Below are 23,623 nucleotides of genomic sequence, written 5' to 3'. Positions count from 1 at the left end.
AAATAATTGGAACAGTGTCCATATACGTGCTTCAATTAAGACAAAAAACATTAAAATAGCAACAATATACTTATATCTCCTTGTACTTGTAAAAGAATTATATGAATTTTAACTCATTCAAGCACAATTACTTGTGACGCAAAAACTGTATTTAAGTAATCATCAATTATAATACAACAATCATTATTGATTTTTTAATTAAGATATGAGTTAAAATAATGATAATGCTTTAGATTTTTTAGCTTTTTAAGAAAAACATCTTACAACACATACAAAATTAACATCATGCTCTTCTATTATGCTTTTTACATTACTTATTATGATTAAGATTATGCTCTTGTGCACATTAAATGTAATTCAGCTAAGTTTTAGGTCTAAAAATCTTTTATTAATTTTGGATTAATTTTGTATAAATTATAAAAAAATGATTATAAATTATAAAGTAACAACATTTGTAATCATTAAATAAATATAATTGATGTAAGTTGATTTAGGTAATTGATAAATTATAAATCTAAGTAATTTACATAAACTTATAAGTGTAAGTTGTTAATCTTGTTACTTTGAGTGTAGGTAAACTTATGAATGTAGGAAAATCCAACAATCTTATGAGGTAGGTAAACTTATGAATGTAGGTAAACCTAACTTTACATCAAAGTAACAATATTTCTAATTTACCTAAATTTCACATCATGACATAAATTATGAGTGTAGGTTGTGACTTTATATAAATTATAAAGTGTTGGTAAACTTGATTTATACATAAAGAAAACTTATTTATACATATTCGTGACCACGCTTGTAAGTAAAATATGTAAAAAAGTGTTTTCAAAACACATTTTGAACAAAAATTCAAAACCAGCACTCACTCTTCTTTGTCACAGATACTGACACTCACTCTCTCTATCTCTCTCTCTGACACACACACCCACAACACTTACACTCACATGAAACATATATAATTTTTAATATATATAAATTTTATTTTATAAAATTCAGAACAATTAATTTTTTTTAATTTAATTTTTCTTTTGAAATAAATTATTTTTCCAATTATTTTTATTTTTTTTCCAATGAATTTTTTTTTTTCAAAGGTGGGGGAATAACTGTCATAAATATAAACCTCAGCGGTGTCAGCGTAATTTACCAAAAATAAAAAATTACATTTTAAAAATTAAAGTAAAAAAATAATCATTTTATATAGTTGATTATTATTTGCTATTATCAATTATTATTATATATATTTAATATTGGTCTGAATTTTACAAAATAAAATTTATATCTATTAAAAATTATATATGTTTGATGTGAGTGTGAGTGCTGTGGGTGTGTGTGTTAGAGAGAGGGATAGAGAGAGTGTTTGTGAGTGTCTGTGACAAACAAGAATGAGTGCTAGTTTTGAATTCTTTGTTGAATTTTTACATTTTGATTAGAAGTGATTATTATCCACGGGTCAACAGTAAAACCGTGGTTTGCAACCACGTTTTCTGAAGATAGAAAGAATTACTTAACAAAAGCATGGTTATGTATAAATCAAATTTCCTTAATCAGATTTACTTTAAAAAAATCATTACTTCAAAATTTATGTATAAATAAAATTTCCTTAAAAACGTGATTTGTAACCTAGACAGATATATCAATAATTTTGAATATGAAGACATTACGAAGATTCTTCTTTTATTTTTCTGTTCATATAATTTTATAGTATAATTTGTATCAAGTATTGTATTTATTTTTTCTGTTCATATAATTTTGTAACAAGTCATACAAAAATCTTAAATCATAGTGTAACTTTTTTCTATGAAATTATTATTCAAATAACTCGACTGATTTTGTATGACTTGTTCTTAATTTTTATTTCAAACATTGTTTACGTCATTTTTTATAATTGGTGGTCCAATTAGTGAGATTTATGGACAATTAAAGAGAAGTTAATTTTATTTGCTCAAGCTTCTGCCAATAGGGACCTTAATGATAAAGTTATTTGGTAGGTTATTTCCTATGACATTATTCCCTAACTTAGGGAAATAACCTCATCCGAAATAACGTAGGAAATAACTTAGCGAAATAACGTACGAAATAACATATATAAAAAATTAATGAGCTCTCATAATTTTAAGCAATATAAAAAACATAACAAAAAAATTATCGACCTGAATCGAGTCAAACTTAAGTTTCATTAATATTAAAGAGCTCTCATTATGTGTTAAAAATTAGGTATGCTCCTTTCGGATCTCAAGTTGAACTCTCAGTATGTGTCATGTTTATAGGTATTAATTGAGATTTGTCAGATCTACGCGGAAGGGACGTTTGGTACGGATTTTAAGATTAGTCGATAAATACGTAAACTAATTCAGACATCCGACTATCATAAAAAGTTAAAACTTAATTGAATAAACATAATACAGGCGCATAGAGAATAAGTCAATTGGATAATTCAAATGGATAAAAATTATCGAGAATGATTCATTTTATAAATCAAATATTTTAATTTTTTCAAACATAATTCCTAAACAATTTTTTTTTTTTTTTTTTTATATCAAATGTTTTCATAATAGCATTTTCCATGACGACCTGAAAGGCCTCTTTTGGCAAAGAGGTAAAAAGTAATTTTTTGACTTCTAATTTTTTGTGGATCAAATTATTCGACCTCTAATGTTTATATCAATTTTTTTGTGGATCACTTCTAAAAAGTCATTTATTTATATCAAATTTATAAAAGGGAATGTCATGAAGTTTAAGGAGGAAAAACTCGAAAATGAAATTCAACCCTAAATGGAGCATGAAATTCAAGTAAACTATACTTTTTATATTTAACCACGATTAGATTTGAATTTAGTGCATAAATTTAGTCAAACCAATTTTTCTTATCGTAGGGGCATGTGGCATCAATGGCATATTTTAAAGTTTTCTTTCTTTAAAAAAATTTTTAGTGTACTACTTAAAGGGTCACCCATACAAAATATTAACAATCACAATAACTCTTTAAAAAAATTTAACAAGAAAACGAAAGAAGGCCTACAACGACATAAAATTCAATAATCTGACTTTTCTATTTTGCCATATCCCTATCTCCAAAATATATATATATATATATATATATATTTTGTTCCTGGCCAAAATGACGAGAAAACTTCCATAGTAATTTCTTATCACAAATTTTGTTCCTTACTTTTCAATTTCTTGTTCTTACTTAAAAAAATGAAATTTAGAACAAAAATATTTTTGTTACTCTATTAATTTTAAGTTATTACTACTCCACGTCACCTAATTAATAATAATTTTTACAGCCAAATTAACGTTTCTCTTTCTTATGTAATTAATTAACAGCATTAAAATTCAACAAATTATCTATAATTAAACACATTCAACAAATTATCTATAGCAAAAGATTTCACATTCAACAGATTATCTATAATTAAAATTCAACAAATTATCTATAATTAAACACATTCAACAAATTCTCTATAATTAAAATTCAACACATTCAATATTCACATTCAACAAATTATCTATAGTTAAAATTTCACAAATATAAATCCTAACCCTAATTTATTATTTCTGATTTCACAACATTTTATTCACAAATATAAACCCTAACCCAAACCCCACATTCATGAACCCTAACCCTAATTTATTCACATTTTATTCACAAACATAAATCCTAACCCTAACCCCACATTCATGAACCCTAACCCTAATTTATTCACATTTTATTCACAAATATAAACCCTAACCCTAACCCTAACCCTAACCCCAACCCCACATTCATGAACCCTAACCCTAATTTATTCACATTTTCACAAACACAAATATATTCACAAATATGTAAAGTAGATGATAGAAGTCATACCAACGAGAGAGAGACAGTACTGAAGCAGAGGGAGCTCGACAGAGAAAGAGCATGGAGCACAGTGACAGAGAGAGGGGTAACAGCGAGAGAGAGACAGCAGAGGGAGTTCGACAGAGAGGAGTAAAGCGTGAATGCAAAACACGGGGCTGGGGGAGATTATATACAAGTTTTAAAATCATGGTTGTGAACCACGAGTTCACTTAATGGAAAAAAATTTGGCCAAAACTTGTGGTTAAAAAAAGCGAGTTCAGAACAAAAATTTTTTGCTAAAATCGTGGTTTGAAAAAGCGAGTTCAAAAGAAAACGGTTTTGATAAAATCGTGGTTACAAATAGCTAGTTGGTTTGTAACAGCGAGTTCAAAGGAAAGAAAAGTTAATTAAAATCGCGTTTTGTAACTACGATTTATTAATCGAAAGCGCTTTTTGTAACTACGAATTTAAGATTTCGCCATTTTCACGCGGGACAGGCGAAAATATGTTGAAATTGCAATTATGAACCGCAAATTAACTTATTTTGAGAATTTTTTGAAAATTAGGCTTAATTTAAGAATTGATTTACTATTTTAACTTGTTTAGGAAAATGCGCCCAAAAACTAATCCAAGAAAACACTTTTGTCCACAAAACAAAAGCAAAGATTTGAAATTTGAAAACAGTTCTGTAGCTTCGCGTTGTTCGCTTCCTATGTCGTTCGACAGCTTCAACGTGACCTTGAAGCCCTGCACTAACCCGACCTCGTCGTCGTCGTCGTCATCATCATCATCATCATCCTGTGACCCTATCTCTTCTTATTCAAATCCCTCAATTTCCCACCAGTTTGATCTCCCCATATCATACCCTAGAAGACCCCCCAAATCCTCTCTCTCTGAGCAGCTTCTACGCCTCCAAGACCCCGAATTGGTGCCCCTAACCAAATCACTGAGTCAGCAAGATCAAACCCATGTTGCGGATGAGGATGAAGATGAAGATGAAGATGAAGATGACGAAAAACAAGATGGGTTTGGGAGACCCAAGTTGGATTCTTTCCAGTTTGATCACACGGGACCTTTTGAACCACTGGTTTTGTCTTTGCCTGGCGAAACACCACTGATTCAGGTGATTCTTTTCTGACCCATTTCTTGCATTGGTTCTTTAATGGAGTTTAATACTGATTTAATGCACGTTCAAATCTTGGCTTTTGTGGTTTTGAAATCTTCTTATTTTTGATCGAGCTTTACTGTTTCCCGCCTCGATTGCTTTTGACCAAATTGCTTCATTTTAGTTGAGTTTAGTTCAATTTTGTGTTTCATGAATTAATGAGATGATTTGTTTCTTAGAATTGGGGCTTTCTGCTCTGTTTTCAATATTCAATATTATTATGATGGATTATTAGTGAATTGAATTTTGGAAAGTTTTCTCAAAAGCATTGAAACATTCATTTGAGAACTGATGATTTGCCATAAACGGAAGAATATCTTATCATCGCTTAATCCTAAAGTGATCGTGTACTGTCATTTGAAGTAATGGTTCAGTTTCTCTCATCAATCCATTATGGAGAAGAGAAAATTACATTATATGCTAGTTGGTGAGGAGTGGATTGATAAGGTTGGGAACTTTTTAGAAGGGAAATGTGTTTTCCCAAAAAATTGTTTTGAGAGTTGGAGCAAACTAGCATTATCTATATGTCCATCACGTGCTTGAATAAATGTTTGTGAATAGGACTACATCAAATTTTGCACCTAATTAAGGGGCAGGACAATAGTGGAATATTGTTTCTTTCGTCTGGGCAGTAATGACTTAACCTACCTCATTTTCATACATGAGAATGATTTTTTCCCTTCAAAAGCTATATCAAAGCACAAGTTATTATTTTAGTTTCCATGGAATGCACAAATGCTCTATTAAATTCTAGTTGAGAAGTCATTGGCAATTGTAAGCTTTCCAACAGCATAGTAGTATAAAACAAGGCATGTATGAAAACCTCAAAATGCCTTTAAATTTAATGGACTACTTGACAGCCAACTATTCTCTCATTGCAGGTTCCTGCATCTATAAATTGTAGGCTTTTGGAGCATCAACGAACAGGAGTGCAGTTTTTGTATAACTTGTTCAAGAACAACCATGGAGGCATTCTGGGAGATGATATGTTAGTTTATATGATTTATTAATATTCTACTGCATTGTTTTGCTGGTTGTATTTTTAGAGTCTCGATATTGGTTGCTTCCACTTTTTAGCATTTTCAATGTGATAAATGTTGTGCTTTGTAAATTATTATTCATTCCTTTCAAATGCGTAGGGTTTTATATTATTAGTTTGCTTTGAGACATGAAACTATTTAATTGATGAATTTGCCTTTTCTCTTTAAAAATGCAAGGAGATTGGCCTCGTTTGGGAACAGGCTTTTTTAGTAACTTTTTAGCTTTTTGGTTAAAATATGATGTAAAAAAAACTAGTATGTTTGAGATAACTTTTTGGATTTTTACGAAAAGATGTGCAAAAAGGTAGAGAGAAAAGAGAATCTTTGACTTTTTGGTATAGGTTGTTGGCTTTTTGACTTTTTTAGTAACTTTTTGACTTTTTGGCTAAATCGGTCGCTTCCCAAACGAGACCTGATTATATAATTTAATCATTTGAGAAAACGAGGTATTTTAGAAGGGTTGAACGAATAGGAGTGAAGTTTTTGTATAACGTGTTCAAGAACAACCATAGAGGCATTCTGGGAGATGATATGTTGTTTATATGATTTATTAATGTTTTACTGCATTTTTTTGATGGTTGTATTTTTAGAGTCTCAATCTTGGTTGCTTCCACTTTTCAGCATTTTCAATGCGATAATTGTTGTGCTTTGTAAATTATTATTTATTCCTTTCAAATGCACAAGGTTTTATATTATTTATTTTCTTTGAGACATGAAACTATTGACTTGATGAATTTGCTTTTCTTTTTAAAAATGCAAAGAGATCAATTTTATAATTTAGTCAGTTTTGATTAATGCGACGCCGGTGGGTTTTTCCCACGTGGAGGGGTTTGTGGCAGAGTGATCCTTTGTCTCTGTTATTGTTTATTTTGGTTATGGAGGTGTTGAGTCGTCTGTTATCTAGAGCGGTCAAACCAAGGGGGTTTGTTGTCGGGGTTTGAGGTGGGGATGGAGCTTGCTCCTTTGGTGGTTTCTCATCTTTTCTACGCCGATGATGTGCTCATTTTTTGTGATGTAGATGCGGTTTAGATTGGTTATTTGCAGTGTGTGTTGTTGTGTTTTGAGGTGGTGTAAGGGGTTCGGGTAAATTTGGCGAAATTCAAATTGATTCCTATGGGTGAGGTGGTGCGGCTTCTGGTGTTGGCAACTATTTTGGGTTGTAAGGTGGCTATGTTACCAGTTTCCTGCTTGGGACTTCCTGTGTGGGCTACTTTCAAGGCGGAGGGGGTGTGAGATGGGGTGGTGGATAGAGTGCAGCGGCATTTGGTGGGTTGGAAGCGGCAATATTTATCTAAAAGAGGGCGGATTACGTTGATCAAGAGTGCTTTGTCTAGTATTCCGACATATTTTATGTCAGTGCATGTGATTCTTGTGGTGGTTGCGAGGCGTTTGGAGAAACTGTAACAGTATTTCTTGTGGGGTGGTGGAGGGGAGGGGTTTCATTATCATTTGGTGGCGTAAGAGAGGATTTATACTCCTAAGGAGTGGGGGGGATTGGGTGTTAGGAGGTTGGTTGCGTTTAATCGGGCTCTTCTGGAGAAGTGGTTGTGGCGTTTTGCGGTGGAGGAGGAGCGGTTATGGAGGAGGGTGGTGGCGGCCAAGAATAGAGTGGATATGGGGGTGGTGTTCAAATAGGGTGGGTCAATCTCATAGTCAAGGTGTGTGGAAGGGGATTTGGTTAGGATGGAAGGAGTTTTGGGATAGGATTTGGATTAAATTAGGGGTGGGGGATAGGACTCAATTATGGAAGGACAGGTGGTGTAGTGGTCTTTGGAGAGTATGTTCCCTTTGATTTATGCTATTGCAGCTAATAGGAAGGAGGTGGTTGCTTTGGTTGGAGTTAGGCAGGGGCAGGCGATTGTTTGGAATGTTCATTTTTGGTGGGATGGGCAGGGTTGGGAGATGGATCAACTAGTGGACCTTCTAGGGTTTTCGTATGGGATGAGATTTGGGGAGAATGTGGGAGATTCTTTGGCGTGGGATTGTCCTAGATCTAAGGGGCTTTCTCGGTCTCTTCATTTTATGGTGTGCTTGTGAGGGTAATGCTATAGTGTTGCCATGGAAGAGTACTTGGGCGACAGGTTCACCGTTTAAAGTTGTTTTTTTTGTTTGGACAACTACTTTGGGACATATTTTGACTATTGACAACTTAATTCGGCGAAGGCACGTTTGGGTCAATTGGTGTTGCATGTGTTGTAAGGATGCAGAGACGGTGGATCATTTACTTATTCATTGTTTGGTTGCTTCTAGGCTATGGAGTTTCATTGTTGCTTTGTTTGGTTTGGTTTGGTTTGGTTTGGATGCAACCGGAGTCTGTGTTGGGTGTGTTACAAAGTTAGGGTGGGAGTAGGGTGGGGAAGAGGCATAGGAAGGCTTAGGTGCTTGCTTCCCATGGTTTGCTTTGGTTGGTGTGGTTGGAGCGTAACAGGTAGGTTTCTTAGGATGTATGTCATTCGGTTTCTTGGTTAGAGAGTAGGTTGTTGAGAATGTTGCATAGCTGGTTACAAGTTCGGTTGATCCTAATGTTTTGGTTTTTGTAGATTTCATGGAGGATTTGATTAGTTAGTTTGTTTGGACCTTTGATTTTGGGTCATCCTTTTGTATTCTTTGCATCGTTTTGATGCTTTTCTAATGAAGTTTGATTATTTATCAAAAAAAATTTGAGAAAACGAGGTATTTAAGAAGGGTTGAACGAACAAGAGTGAAATTTTTGTATAACTTGTTCAAGAACAACCGTGGAGGCATTCTGGGAGATGATATGTTAGTTTATATGATTTATTAATATTCTACTGCATTGTTTTGCTGGTTGTATTTTTAGAGTCTCGATCTTGGTTGCTTCCACTTTTCAGCATTTTTAAATGTTGTGCTTTGTAAATTATTATTTGTTCCTTTCAAATGCACAGGGTTTTATATTATTAATTTGCTTTGAGACATGAAACTATTTACTTTATGAATTTGCTTTTTCTCTTTAAAAATGCAAAGAGATTGATTTTATAATTTAGTCATTTGAGAAAACGAAGTATTTAAGAAGGGTTGAGTCATGAGTTAGCATTCCCAAGCTCACCCATTTGTCTTGCAATATATGTATGAGACAAAGTTCATAATAGTGATAGTTATAACAATTAGAAAACCACTTGTATCTTAACACCTGTTTTTGGTTATTACACAATCCAAATATAGTCATGTAAAATATCAATCACTTTCCATAAATTGGGGGATGCATTGCCATTACTTGGTCTGAAAAATACAATTTGCAAAATGCATTTTTTACAGTTTCAAATCAATTTAGGGCCATAATACAAGGGAATGTGGCCCTGTGGGTGTACACAATTAACTAAGTGGACAATCAATGTGTCTACTGCATTTTTTGCATCCATTTTTGTAAGTATAAGACGGATGTTTCTTGCGCGAGAAACATCTATCCTAATCCTAGCAGGCGGGCCTCGACGAATGTATAGGATAGGTGGGAGGGTTTGCTTTTAAGCGGATAGGCAGAATTGGAATTTATTAGCAGCGGCATTGACTCTATCCCTTTTTTATCATGGAAATCTCTCCCAGAGCTGCGGAACTAAGTACTCTATTAGAAATGCATTGTTAACATTCTGACTTTTCTGTGTTGGCATATAATTCTTTATTGAACAAAAAATTGTTTGCTTTACTGTGTTTTACTCATGTCGATTTTTTGCCTCTTGTTTTTTCTTTTCTTTTCTTTTGTTAAACTTGGAAAAGGGGACTGGGAAAGACCATTCAAACAATTGCTTTCCTGGCAGCTGTGTTTGGAAAAGATGGAGACTTTGGTGACTCCACATCTCTAACTGGAAATCAGGTTGGGAAGAAGGGCCCTGTACTAATAGTTTGTCCTTCTTCTGTTATTCAAAATTGGGAGAATGAATTCTCTAAGTGGTCAACATTTAGTGTTTCTATTTACCATGGTCCAAACCGTGACCTGATTCTTGAGAAAGTAGAAGCACATGGAGTCGAGATACTTATTACCAGTTTTGATACATATAGAATTCATGGCACCATTTTGTCAGAGGTTAAATGGGAGATTGTAATCGTTGATGAGGCACACCGGCTTAAAAATGAGAAATCAAAACTCTACATAGCATGTTTAGAAATTAGAACACGGAAACGATATGGTCTCACAGGAACCATAATGCAGAATAAAATTATGGAACTATTCAATCTCTTTGACTGGGTTGTACCTGGGTGCTTGGGAACACGAGAACATTTTCGGGAGTTCTATGACGAACCCCTCAAGCACGGCCAGAGGGCAACTGCTCCTGAAAGATTTGTCCGGGTTGCTGATAAGCGAAAGCAGCACCTAGTAGCAGTTTTGCGTAAATATCTGTTAAGAAGGACTAAAGAGGAGACCATTGGACATCTTATGATGGGCAAGGAAGATAATGTTGTATTTTGTGCCATGAGCGAGTTGCAAAAACGAGTTTATACAAGGATGTTACAGTTGCCTGATGTCCAATGCCTTATAAATAAGGACCTCCCGTGTAGCTGCGGAAGCCCCCTTACCCAAGTAGAATGTTGCAAAAGGATTGTTCCTGATGGAATCATCTGGCGTTATCTTCACAGGGACAACCCTGACGGTTGTGACTCATGCCCTTTTTGTATGGTTCTTCCTTGCCTTGTCAAGCTTCAACAGGTAATGAGATTTTGAAGTATCTATTTTTGACAGACTCGTGATGACTTACTTTTGCTGTATTATGCCTTTAGATTTAATATTGACACAATCGCTATAATGTTATCATGATAAAGGTATAAGCACTTCAACAAGAAGACGAAGTGACCCAATAAAGAATTCGACAAGATTTGTATATATGTATATCTAAGCATGTCTCCTCTTTTATTCTATTGCCACATGTTTACCTGTTGATGATAGAACGATGCGCGTATTCTATTGCCACAAGTATTCTTATTCTCTGCACAACTCTATCTAGTTCTGTAGCTTTGATGAATTGTTGGCAAAACAAGTTAATTAAAATAAATTTTAGAAAACTTCAAATTCTAGATTATGTAATGAAAACTACTTATGTTTGGGTTTGTAAGCTTCAAACCTGAGAACATCAGGCATGTGTTGCAAATATGCAGTACATGTTGAGTTATGTGCCTTCATTGATTTAAGCTTTAAGGCCATTCTTTAGGCAATATTTATAAGCCTTGTCTCAATCCTTACATCATGGTAAATCGTTAGAGCCTTTCACAATTATATGTTTTTTCAACGATGCATCTTAAGATCAGGTAGGGTTGCTAATCTGGACACAACCTATGATTGTAATGAGTATAGCTCCTCTTGAAATTGTTAATATCCGATTTCTGTTGTTTTTGTATGTTTACATTTTAGAGTTTTTTGACAGATAAGCAATCACCTGGAATTAATTAAACCCAATCCCAGGGATGACCCATATAAACAAAGGAAAGATGCAGAGTTTGCGTCTTCGGTTTTTGGTACCGATATCGATTTGGTGGGAGGCTACACTCAAAATGAGAGTTTTATGAGCCTGAGTGATGTTAAACACTGTGGAAAAATGAGAGCATTGGAGAAATTGATGTTGTCATGGATTTCAAAGGGTGACAAGATTCTTCTCTTCAGTTACTCTGTCAGGTGATGTGTCATGATATCGCTCTTTTGTCCCTTTTTCAAGTGTACTTTTTTTTTTCTTCTCCCCAATTTTTTTTTTTTTTGGTTTTTTCTCTGCTTGCTAAGCTTTTGCATAATAACTCATATTATTGGGATACTTATTATGAATGTGCCCATTTTTTCCGTCACATGATCATTTTGTGTTTGCACAGCTGAGCAAGCATGTGTTGATGGCGTAGCTGTGGAAGTTGAATATTTGGGAAGTATGAGATTAGGAATGAACAGGTTTGAGGGGAACTAAGTACATTTTGTCCCCCTTATTTGGAATTACCTACGTTTTGCAAAATTGATAGAGACAGTAGAAAAAGTAGAGACTATTTGTGTGTTATGGGGTGGGGGGTCACAGTATATTGTTTAAGGTGCTTATGATCCCATGGCAAGAATATGTTTTAGAAATGTAGTACTACTCTCCACCTACTTCACCCACTTAAACCTACTCCACTAAACCTAACCCACTACACCACTACCACCTCACCTACTCCACTAAACCTAACCCACTACACCACTACCACCTCCACTTCACCTACTCCTTACCTACTACACACTCACCCTCTTCTATATATAGGAATCATGAATCATTGTAATAAAAAAAAAAAAAAAACATTACATCAATCAATAATAATACATACAATTTATTCTCTCTCTTTTTCTATGCATTAATTCTTACATGGTATCAGAGCGATAAGATTTAAGCCTGTATTTCTTTCTCACCGGCGGGCAGCCGGCCGACACCTTTGCCTTTGCTGCCCGCTGGAATTTTCTACACATACCTTCCACTCTCCACAGCCGTAACTCTGCAAGAAGAGAAACTTCGCTCCATCATTTTCTTCCACGAATCTTCTTCGTGGCTTTCGAGCTCGTCTCTCACTATCTCGTGCAATCGATCTTTGCACTTCATCGCCACATGTGAGCAACCGTGGCCGTCGTAAACGCCGAAAAAGTGCAAATCCGCCGGATTCTGACTACTCCGGCGGCAAAGCAAGGGGTGAATGGCCACAGCGTCTTCCATATCTCTCCTCCTTCCACGCACAGAAGTCATGCCTAACTTAGGGCATTTCTGAGCTACCTCAGGCTCGTTTGTCACATTTGAAGTCGGAGATGCACACTGTTTCGCAGACGTCGTCTCTGATTCACCGTTCTCCACCAAACGACCTTCACTAATCACGCAATTCTCAACTGCTTTTCCGCACTCAGACAGCTTCGAATCTGCCACCAAAACATCCAATTTCTGACGTTTTCTACCGTGCTCTTCCAGATTCTTCTCAGCTTGGTGATAGATTTTTCATAATGGTTGCTACCGCCGCTACTTCTGCATTTTTTCCAGTTGCATCTCCTCCACCCGATTCTGGTGCCAAGACATCCAGCAAGCTTGGAGGACCTCCAGCAAATGTGGATGCACGAGGGATTAAATCAAAATCTGCTGCCACTGGGGGTTTGCAGGTTAAGGCCAATGCACAAGCCCCTATGAAGCACGGGTGCGGGTACGAGTACGGTACGGGTACGAGTGCGGGTACGCCGATACGGCAAAATTCCAAAAAAGTAGGATACGGGTACGGCTGCGGTACGCCGATATTTTTTATTATTTTTTTATTTTTTATAATTATGGTGAGAAGATCCAACCTACAAATTGAAATTAAATATCAAAACTAAAAAGAGAATTATAAAACTAAAAGACAAATATTAATATATTTCAATTCAATACAACACAACCAACACCAATTCAGTCCATAATCCAAGCAATGGAAAAACAACCAACACCAAAAGAAAAACAAGGCCAATTCAGTTCATAACACAAGCAAATGAAAAAAAACAAAAGAAAGCCCTATATATCTAAACTTGACACTTCAAAGTTCACTTCCATCAACTTCATCATTGAATAAAACAGCTTCCATCTCTGGCTTATCAAGTGAAAGATTTGCAATTTCAAGGAAACCAGAACCCTCCAATGAATCAAATGCATCTCCCCCAACGTCCCATAACTTGGTCTCTCCTTCTATGTATAGTTGACTCCTTCTTGATAAGAGGCGAATATTGGAGTGCACAAAAACCAAATCCTCGCACCGTTGTGGTGTCATTTTATTCCTCCTCATAGAGTGAATGAAAGAGTAGGTGCTCCAATTCCTTTCACAACATGATGAGGAACATGGTTGGCTAAGTAATTTCACTGCCAAAGATTGGAGCGTAGGTGCAGAAGAGCCATGTGCCAACCACCAAACCACTGGTTCCATTACGCCTCTATCACATATTGAGTCAGAGTCACCAAAACTTTCTAAACAACCTGAAAACTTCGCATACTCTGTATTAACAACTCTTCTCTCATCTGAATCAGGAAAGTATCTCTTAAAACACTTGATTCTCATCTCAGAAATTTCAACATCTTTGTGAGGAGGAACACGAATGGGATTTTCATGAAGCCACATCCCACTATAATACCTAGATTTCATAATTAGAAAAAAATAATAAGTAAATTATGCAATGAAAAAAATTAAAGTATAAACTATGACTCTAATGTGAATTATACCTTGGATTCAAAGAATGAGCAAGGCAATGAAGAGGTGTGCTACTTTTTGTCCACCTTTCCACTAATATTTGATGCACTATAGAGTAAAAGGATGACTCTTCATTTTCTGACTTCCCTTCACGTCTATAGATGGATGCCTTCACCCGTTCAATCATTGAATCCCACATCTCATAAACCAAATGTAGACATGGCTTATCTGTGTCACAAAATCTGAGCATCTCATAAATTGGCAATGTGAATGAGAGTATATATTCAATCTTATCCCACCAAACATCATTCAACAACTTTTCCTTTACAACACTTGCTTTCCCAACATCATCTTCCTTGTAAGAAGCCCATTTGTCACTTATCACCATTGTTTGGAGACCATGATATATAAGTTTAAACCTTTTTAACATAACAATTGCAGATGCAAAGCGTGTATCTGCAACAGAAAGTAGCTTCAAAGGTACAAACTCATTAAAAATAGCTAATCTCATGGAATGATTCATGATGAAATTTTTCACAAACATTACATCATCAATCACAGTAGTGATCCAATGGCACTCATCATAAGCATATGCAGCAACTCCAATTTCCTTCGCAGCACAAATGTTCTTAAGAGCAAGATTAAGAGTGTGCACTACACAAGGTGTCCAAAAGATCTTCGGATAATTACCTTGAATAATTGATCCAGCTGCACTACAAACTGGAGCATTATCAGTAATTACCTGAATTACATTAGTAGGACCCACTTCATCAATCACTTCACTAATTAATTTGGCAATATGATACTTGTCCTTGGTCTCACCCTCACAATTAACAGCTTTTATAAACATAGCTCCACCATTACATGCTGCCATAAAATTAATGAGAGGCCTCCTCTGTGCATCAGTCCATCCATCAGATACTATACTCAACCCCTTCTCATCCCATGATTTTTTAGTTGGTTCCAATAACCTTTCAATATTTGCCCTTTCTTTTTGAAGTAAGGTAGTCCTCAACAAATTATATCCAGGAGGGACATACCCAACAATTTGATTCTCAGCAGCATATTGAAAAGCATCCACAAAGTATGGATTCCTAGCCAAATGGAAAGGCAAACCGGCTGAATAGAACATACGTGCAATTAAAGAATGTAAGTGCTCTCTAACACTTTGATTGAATGCCTTATCTAAAGGACTACTCCCAATTGCCTTTCTCTTTCTTGGTGCATAACCTTCCATTCTAAATGTTCCAACATCTTCTACACTGCCGTGGCTAGCACTAATTTGAGAAGATGGTGGTGGTAAAGGAACATTTTTTGGCTTTGCCATTTTTTTTCGGTTCTCAGCTTCTTGATCTGCCTTTCGAATTTCAGAAAGAAGATCACTCTTGTTCTTCACAATTGCACACACTCTAATTCCATGGCCAGTAAGTAGCAACAAATGGGCTCTAACTCTAGAATATGACCCTTGGTACTCAATGTTACAAAAATTACACTTAAATTTTGTATTACCACTTCCTCCTTCTCCCCTTCTAACTAATTTTGTAACATAGCCCCAAAGAGGAGCATTTTCATCTCCAGATTGATCAATGGAAGGAGCAGAAGCACTTGCAGCAGATGAACCTAAACTGCCTGATGAACTCATTTTCCTATAAGCATAAAAAATAATATTTTTGATGATTAAAAATAATATTTGTGATTAATTATTAACAATGTTTGTGATCTAATTTTTTTTTAACATCAGATTATAATTATTTGTGATCTAATTTTTTTTTAACATCAGATTATAATTTTTAACATCAGATTATAATTATTTGTGATCTAATTTTTTTTTAACATCAGATTATAATTATTAACATCAGATTATAATTATTTGTGATCTAATTTTTTTTTAATATCAGATTATAATTATTAACACTTGCAGCAGATTAATTATTTATTAACATTTTTTATTTATTTATTTTTTTTTTCTAAATATGATTGGGTTCAATACCTCTCTAATTTTTTTTTCGTTCTACATCAGATTCAGATTATACCTCTGAAGAAGAAACAAGAAACAAGAAAAAAAATCAAAAAAAATAGAGATGAAGAGATTCTGACCAGTTGCTTGGTTGCTAGGTGGCTGATATGCAGTGCAGGGGACGAATTGAAAATAGATGCTTGCTGATCAGTGATCTCTGTATAAAAAAAAAAAAAAAAGAGATGAAGAAGAAGAAACGAAGAAGATGACAGAAGAGGGTGGAAGGAAGATTAAACAGAGAAGAAGAAGGCTAAGAAGAAGGCGAAGAAGAAGATGAAGACGAAGAAGAAGAAGACTCACCGGAACTCTTGCGTCGCCGTCGCCGGAAGGGAATGGTGGGTCGCCGTCGCCTCTTCGTGCTGTGTCGCCTCTCCTCTTTGCTCGACTGATGACAGATTAGGGCAAGAGTGATGACATTAGGGCAAAAGAAATTCATTCGTAATTTCGTAAATATATATATATATTTTTTTAATTTTTCTTAATATTGCTCCGGTGCCCCTCAATTCTCCAGAAAATTCGATTTTTGCCCCGCCGTACCCAAAACGCACCAAAGGCGTACCCATGCCGTACCCGAGCCGTACCCATGGCGTACCCGACAGAGGCAGACGTACCCAGCTACTTTTTGCCGTACCCGGTACGCGTGCAGCCGTACCGGTACGCGTACCCGCACCCGGTAAGTACCCGGTGCGTGTACGGCACTATTTTTGGAGTACCCGTGCTTCATAGACAAGCCCCTTCCAAGGTAAACGGTACCAAAGTTGGTGTAATGGAGGGGCTCAAGAGTGAGGATGATTCGCCATCACTTCACCAAAGGACTTTTATCAACCAACTGTTCACCCACGTTGGGCAGTGTTACAGCTGCAAATTTGTCTTCTTATCACGTGAGGTGATGATGAGATTTGTGAATTATTTGAAGTGGTTTGAGCTGGAATGCATATCTTCAGAAAAGGAATGTGCCGGTAAACCTAAGATAAACTATGTTAATATGTTACAGTGTGTCTCTCTCTCACTTTACTTTTTCCACCACCCACAACACATTATCATCGTCATTCCCTAACCCACATGGACTTGTTCCCATCGTTTCATACAACTCATCATTCATCCCACTAGAATATATAGAATATATATATATATATATTAAAAAAAAAAAAAAAATTACAAATTTGCACACCAAACCTTCCCTTATTTTATTCATGTTGGGGCTCACCCCGATCACCATTTTACACCAAAAAAAAAAAAAAAAAAAAAAAAAAAAAAAAAAACAACCACAAGATTTGTTTTCTTTTCTGCAGACGGCCACCCACCGATCTCACTTTTTCGCCTATTCCGCCGGTCTTTTCTTCTTGCCTCCGTCCTGGGCAGCCCTTGACGGTGTTGCCTCCGTGTTTCCCACTCCACTGGGCACGATCACTCCACCCTGCTCCTCCACTACAGCATATGGCGGACCTCCAAATCGGAACATAACGGTGGCCTTCCGCTTCAGCTCCTTATTTTCCGCCTTTAGCACACTTATCTCTGCTCGCGCATCCTTATACATGCGTTGGAGCAGAGCCAGTTGGGCGTTTAACTGCTGCACCTCATTTGTCTTACTCTGCAGCCGGTGCGACAAGTTTGTGACCGCAGTCATAGTTTCAACACAGGACTTCAATGTATACTGATTAGCTTCAATATCCGTTTGCACTGCCATTTTTTGCTCCACCGACCGCATCGGAAAGTTCAACGGAGCAAAACCAGAGGTGTTTGGTTGAGGTTCACAGGCCACCGCACCAGTTATCTCTCTTGTTGACTCGTTGAGGTCGGGAAAGAGAGTGAGCAGACCACGGGAAGAAGAGGCTATGTTCTGGGTAGCTGAACGGGAAGAAGAAGCCATGTTTTTGGGTTGCTGAGTGTTTCAGAGAAGGGTTGGTTACAGAATGTTACAGAGAACGAAGAGGTTTCAACTGGTTTGTTATGCTTCCAAGCCTCATACTTCGCTTTGGTTTATAAAGACAGAGACGACGAGGCCGACACGCGCTCTGTCAATCCCGTGCATCGCCGCGTGTCAGGCGCCCCTTTTGATGGCTCGACGCTTTCTGTCGGGCACGTCTTTTGATGAAGTGGGCGCGCCTTTTGATGGCACGCCTTTTGATGGCACATCTTTTTATGAATTGGGCACGCCTTTTGATGGCACGTCTTTTTATGGATTGGGCACACCTTTTGAGGGTGCGACTTTTTAAGGGTCCGACAAGACTCTGTAAATTGTCCCGACATTGATTCCGGTTAGCTCCTTTATGGGTCCGACAAGACTCTGTAAACTGTCCCGACATTGATTCCGGTTAGCTCCTTTATGGGTCCGACAAGACTCTGTAAACTGTCCCGACATTGATTCCGGTTAGTTTCTACAAGGGTCCAGCAAGACTCCGTAAACTGTCACAGCATTATCTGCTACAACGGTCCGACATGACCCCATAAACTGTCTTCTACACCGTTATGACACCACCATACAGTGTCCTCTACAACGTTATGACACCCCCATACAGTGTCCTCTACAACGTTATGACACCATCATCCAGTGTCTTCACCAATGGTCTGACACGACCATACAGTGTCACCTATCCTCTTTTATTTTTATGTATTTTCTTATTTTGTTACTCTCTCCAAACTCAAGTTGGTTAGTTCCTATCCCCCTTGAGTTTGCGGGGGGCTGTTAAAATCCACCTACTCTCCACCTACTTCACCCACTTAAACCTACTCCACTAAACCTAACCCACTACACCACTACCACCTCACCTACTCCACTAAACCTAACCCACTACACCACTACCACCTCCACTTCACCTACTCCTTACCTACTACACACTCACCCTCTTCTATATATAGGAATCATGAATCATTGTAATAAAAAAAAAAAAAAAACATTACATCAATCAATAATAATACATACAATTTATTCTCTCTCTTTTTCTATGCATTAATTCTTACAGTAGGTCTCGTATTTGAACTTCATTATACATTAGTAGTCATCAACTATGATAAAAACAAAAAACAAAAAAAATAAAACAGAACTTGATAATTCTCCACTTAATGTCACTCAATGATTGTAGGGAGAGCCATCTGTGGAATAAATTAAACATTATTGGAGATCAAGTGGAAACATTCTGTAGATTATGCATTTCTGCCAAGTTGGGGTCATTTGACCATGTCTAGACCAAAAATGTAACTGAATACTTGCCATGTTCTGTTTAAACTTTCATTTCATGGGAGCTGTGGAATGTGAAACTAAAAGTACTTTTCTCCAAAAGAATATTCTCCATAATTTGTAAGTGTTATTGTAAGAATATTTTGAAGGTAAATGTAAAGTGAGATGACAAGTTTTCAATCTAAGTCTGCTGAATAGCCTCTAATTTTTCTGTTCTAAAAAACTAAACAGGAGTCTTTAAAATCAGCAGATTTACTAGATTTTACTGAGTTAAGAGCCAATTAATAAATAAAATTAAGCAATCACACGGAGAGATAGTATTCAACGTGGAAACCCCAAAAGGGTAAAAAACCATGGGACAAACAAACCACTTGAGCTCCAAGATTAAGTAGATTCAGACGCACAGGTGGTACCTGCTCTAACACTGAGCAATTCGCTATCCACTTCTGTTCAGTCTCTCACTTTGACTTCATTCTCCACAAGCTCTGCCCAGCACACGATCACAATCTCACGAGCTCCCCTCTCTTTCAATGAATCATGCAACGCAATCTAGATGTAGACCTAGCACACTCTCTCACAGAGATCAGAAAGCAAAATGAAACTCTCTTAGAATACTATATGCTCCAAGTCTCTCAATATAGTGGCTAACCTAAGCAAATGTAGTGGGTAACCTAAACAATGAAGTGTAGACCTCTGTATATGGAAAACAGTAATCCTAAGTTAACAAGGAACCAATTTCCTAAGTGAGCAACCCAATGTGCACCATCGTGATAGTTGGAATAGAACGAAAACCATCTGCATTCAAACATTGGGGCTACTGTTTCAAAACAGTGGCCCATGTCTCAAACTGAAGAGGTCTACATTCGAACAAATGCTTGCCACATTCGAAGTATATATTTTTTCTGCTTCTGAAGTATTACTATACGCAGGATGCTAGACATACTGGAAAAGTTTCTTATACGCAAAGGCTATTGCTTCTCAAGACTTGATGGTTCCACTCCAACTGGCTTACGTCAATCTCTTGTTGATGACTTCAATTCAAGTCCAAGCAAACAGGTGAAATTGACATAAGGATTGAGATTGAAATATGTGATTCAATTTTCTATTGGAATCTAATTCCTGTTGTAGGTGTTCCTAATATCAACTCGAGCTGGTGGGCTTGGATTGAATCTTGTCAGTGCTAATCGTGTGGTAATATTTGATCCAAACTGGAACCCAGCGCAAGACTTACAGGCCCAGGACAGGTCATTTCGCTATGGACAGAAGCGACATGTCGTGGTTTTCCGCCTTCTTGCAGCTGGATCTCTTGAGGAACTTGTTTATAGCCGCCAGGTGTACAAGCAGCAACTATCAAATATTGCTGTTTCTGGAAGAATGGAGAAACGATATTTTGAAGGTGTCCAGGTAAGGGGAACTGATATGTTTTTGTTCTCCCAGTGCTAACCATTTTCTTAAGAAAATGTTATTCTACCTGAAAATTCATACAGAATACTTAACCAGAATGATGTGGCAGTGACATATTTGAAATAAAGATCACTTTGAGGGGTCTTCTGATTTAAAATGATAAGATCCAAATGTGACACTTTGTATAAGTTTTGCGTTTGCATATCATTGCCTTTTTCTAAATTGTATTAAGATCAGACAATAGTTTTCTTTCTTTACACTTAATTTGGCTTTCTTCGCAGGATTGCAAGGAATTTCAAGGAGAACTTTTTGGAATCTGCAATCTATTTCGTGATCTGTCTGACAAGCTTTTTACTAGTGAGATCATAGAATTACATGAAAAGCAAGGACAGGATGATGGATATTGTCCTGGTAGAAAACAGGATTTAGGCAAACTTGGGATGTATTTTGTCCCTTCAACAGAAGCAAATGAAACTTCAGTTACTGCTGAAACTAGTAAAGCAAAAGATGTGGAGAGTTCTTTGACAGCTAAGCCAGTGCTATCAGACCTAGGTGAGCTTATTTTATTCCCTTTCTTTTTCATCTTCAGAACTTGAGTTAGCAGGGAAAAAAGTGTCAGCTTATGGTTTGGTCTTGTTGAGAGGACTAATCACACTGAAGAAATTCTGGTTTCTAGTGACCATCTTGGATTATCCAATATAAGGTTAGATTGGGATAACGTGGTGGAGGGATATTGTAAACATAAGGGGCGAAGCTAAAAAGGTGCCAGGGATGCCCTTGATTTTGAAAAGCATGTATGTAGTATTGTGCATAGGACCTACTCTCATAGATTATAAATTTGGGGAAAAAATTATGTGGTATAGTCTAAAAACATTAATTTGGGAAAGTTTTTATATTGGAAATTGCAAGACTTTACAACTGGCTAATTTATTCATGCTTTTATTTTTGTTGTTTAAAGGAAAAGTTTTTTTTATTTTTTTTAATCGCTATTTTTAAGGTAAAGCTTTATCATGCATTTTTTATACTTGTCCTGACATAGTGAATTTGACATCTCAATAGCTTAAAGGGCAAAGTTTGCACACCACAGAAAATCTCAGTACATACAATTTATGTCATTTGGATATGAACTTCCGAATGAAAGTCAAATGTTCAGACATAAATTTATGAATAAAAATGAATTGTTCTGATATACATTTTGTTCAACTGCTTACATCCAGACAACTGTTTTTTGTTCATAAGTTTATGTCTAAACATTTGACTTTTGTTCAGAAATTTATATCCGAATGACATAAATGGTTTGTATTGAGATTTTTTGTAGTGTGCAAATAGAATTACCCGAAAGTTATGGATGGTTATTTTATGACTCTATATTCATCATGTTATTGTAGCAAAACTCTTAAAAGCAATACTCCACTCTATAAACAGAACAAATAGATGAAAGGAGCGAGATAAATTTACAATGGTTATAGCCCCAGAACTCTCACATATGGTATTTCCATAAATAAATTACTTTCTTAGGAGATTTCTCTCTGAGGGTTTTTTTTAGCTTTAGAGGAAAACCTACAAACATATTTACTATCAATGTACACTTGATCTGAATTCATAAAATAATTTTTCTATTGAATTGTTCTTGGCCCCGAGTCCCGTCTTTATGATCCAAATCCAATTGTTGCCTTTGATGGTCAGGCATTGTGTATGCTCATCGTAATGAAGATATTGTCAACACCGGACCTGGGATACAAGGGAAGAAACAAGTGGGTGTGACCCAAAATGATGGCCTCAAAAAGAACTCATGCATTCTCATCACAGGAAGAAGAAAATCAGATGCAGTAGGTGGGAAAGAAAATGCTGCTTCGTCAAAGTTGAGAAAAAAGAGCCAATATAGCATTCTTGCACAGTTCATGAACATGGGAGACGTTGAGTTCAGCAAATGGCTGCTGTCTGCAACTCCTGCTGAGCGGGAAAAAGTGCTTCGAGACTACAAGGAGAGAAAGGATTAGATACCCGGTGGTTGAAGAAGAATATTCCCTTCCTCTTGTTCATATATACATAGGTTTAACTCTTAAAATGTACATTATTACATATTAGTGGATGAAATTATAGGCTTGCATATTTTTCCTGATTTTAGCACAACTGGTATTATAGTAGATGCCTGTTTGCCTTGGCCTTTAACGGAAGTCTATTAATTTTTGTTCTGCAAGTGATTAACTCAGGTGTTCGAAGCTGAGACCACTAGTGAACTGTGGTCCAAACTCAGTTCACATTAGGAAGGTCTGACCAAGGTTGAGCTTCTTCAATGTACCACCACCATAGGTGGAGCTTCCACCTATATTGGGTGGAATCACAGAAGTGAAGCATTGATACTCAGAATTATGGCATCAAAGTTGCTGTAATTGAAAAGCCCAAAAGGCAATGGCCCTGTGAACTTGTAGCGAAGATTGAGATAGTGTAGAGTAGGAAGAGAGAGCACAATAGTAGGAAAAGGTCCTACAAATGTGTTGTTAATGAGGTCATGCTCAAAGAGTTTCAAGTTTGCCAACTCTGGGGGATAAGTCAAAGTCCATAGGTTACAGTCTAGATGGAGGAGAGCAAGGTAAGGAAGGAGGCCGAGCTTGGTAGAGAGGGGCCTGGCTATGTCAGCCAGGTTGAGGTCTATGCTGAGTGGAGGTTTTGGTGGTATTGGGATATGGGGGTACTGTAGACACCGGTGTAGTTGCACATGGAGGGACTAACCCTGTTGGTGGTGAAGTAGTTTCGGTCAGAGTAGATTAGTGGTCATGGCTGAAGAATAGTATAAAGCCATTGTTTTGCAAGTTAAGTAACTGAGCTTCTTGTTTTTGTAAGGTTTTCTTTT

At 36.6% G+C, this 23,623-nt stretch overlaps 2 protein-coding genes and 1 long non-coding RNA gene across 5 annotated transcripts; 1 reads left to right on the top strand and 2 right to left on the bottom strand.

Annotated features, from left to right (window-relative positions):
- The first annotated feature begins 4,440 nt into the window (after positions 1–4,440).
- On the top strand, positions 4,441–22,941 carry SWI2 (switch 2). Of its 2 annotated transcripts, none has more exons than XM_082878930.1 (8): positions 4,441–4,946; positions 5,870–5,976; positions 9,799–10,685; positions 11,398–11,645; positions 20,295–20,421; positions 20,494–20,769; positions 21,051–21,321; positions 22,456–22,941. In XM_082878930.1, the coding sequence occupies exons 2-8, from the start codon at positions 5,952–5,954 to the stop codon at positions 22,767–22,769; spliced, it is 2,148 nt and encodes a 715-aa protein (XP_082735056.1). In that variant the 5' UTR covers positions 4,441–4,946; positions 5,870–5,951; the 3' UTR covers positions 22,770–22,941. The 2 variants fall into 2 exon arrangements, with proteins under 2 accessions (XP_082735056.1, XP_028110382.2); XM_028254581.2 differs by having other exon boundaries at positions 4,444–4,946; positions 9,758–10,685.
- Positions 9,716–20,284, bottom strand: LOC145795231 (uncharacterized). The gene is made up of 2 exons (XR_014335813.1): positions 19,149–20,284; positions 9,716–12,084 (listed from the first exon to the last, which is right to left on the bottom strand). It is a non-coding gene; the product is annotated as an uncharacterized LOC145795231 (long non-coding RNA).
- On the bottom strand, positions 13,340–16,913 carry LOC114283174 (uncharacterized). Of its 2 annotated transcripts, XM_082878931.1 has the most exons (4): positions 16,488–16,913; positions 16,268–16,344; positions 14,203–15,816; positions 13,340–14,114 (listed from the first exon to the last, which is right to left on the bottom strand). In XM_082878931.1, the coding sequence occupies exons 3-4, from the start codon at positions 15,810–15,812 to the stop codon at positions 13,526–13,528; spliced, it is 2,199 nt and encodes a 732-aa protein (XP_082735057.1). In that variant the 5' UTR covers positions 15,813–15,816; positions 16,268–16,344; positions 16,488–16,913; the 3' UTR covers positions 13,340–13,525. The 2 variants fall into 2 exon arrangements, with proteins under 2 accessions (XP_082735057.1, XP_028081801.2); XM_028226000.2 differs by lacking the exons at positions 16,268–16,344; positions 16,488–16,913 and having other exon boundaries at positions 14,203–15,941.
- Positions 22,942–23,623: the final 682 nt, after the last annotated feature.

This window comes from Camellia sinensis, chromosome 7 (genome assembly GCF_055761805.1).
Source record: "Camellia sinensis isolate YWXY chromosome 7, ASM5576180v1, whole genome shotgun sequence".
In the NCBI taxonomy this organism is placed as follows: Eukaryota; Viridiplantae; Streptophyta; class Magnoliopsida; order Ericales; family Theaceae; genus Camellia; species Camellia sinensis.
The sequence above is the reverse complement of the archived record's forward strand: the minus strand, read 5'-3'. Positions and strand labels throughout refer to the sequence as shown.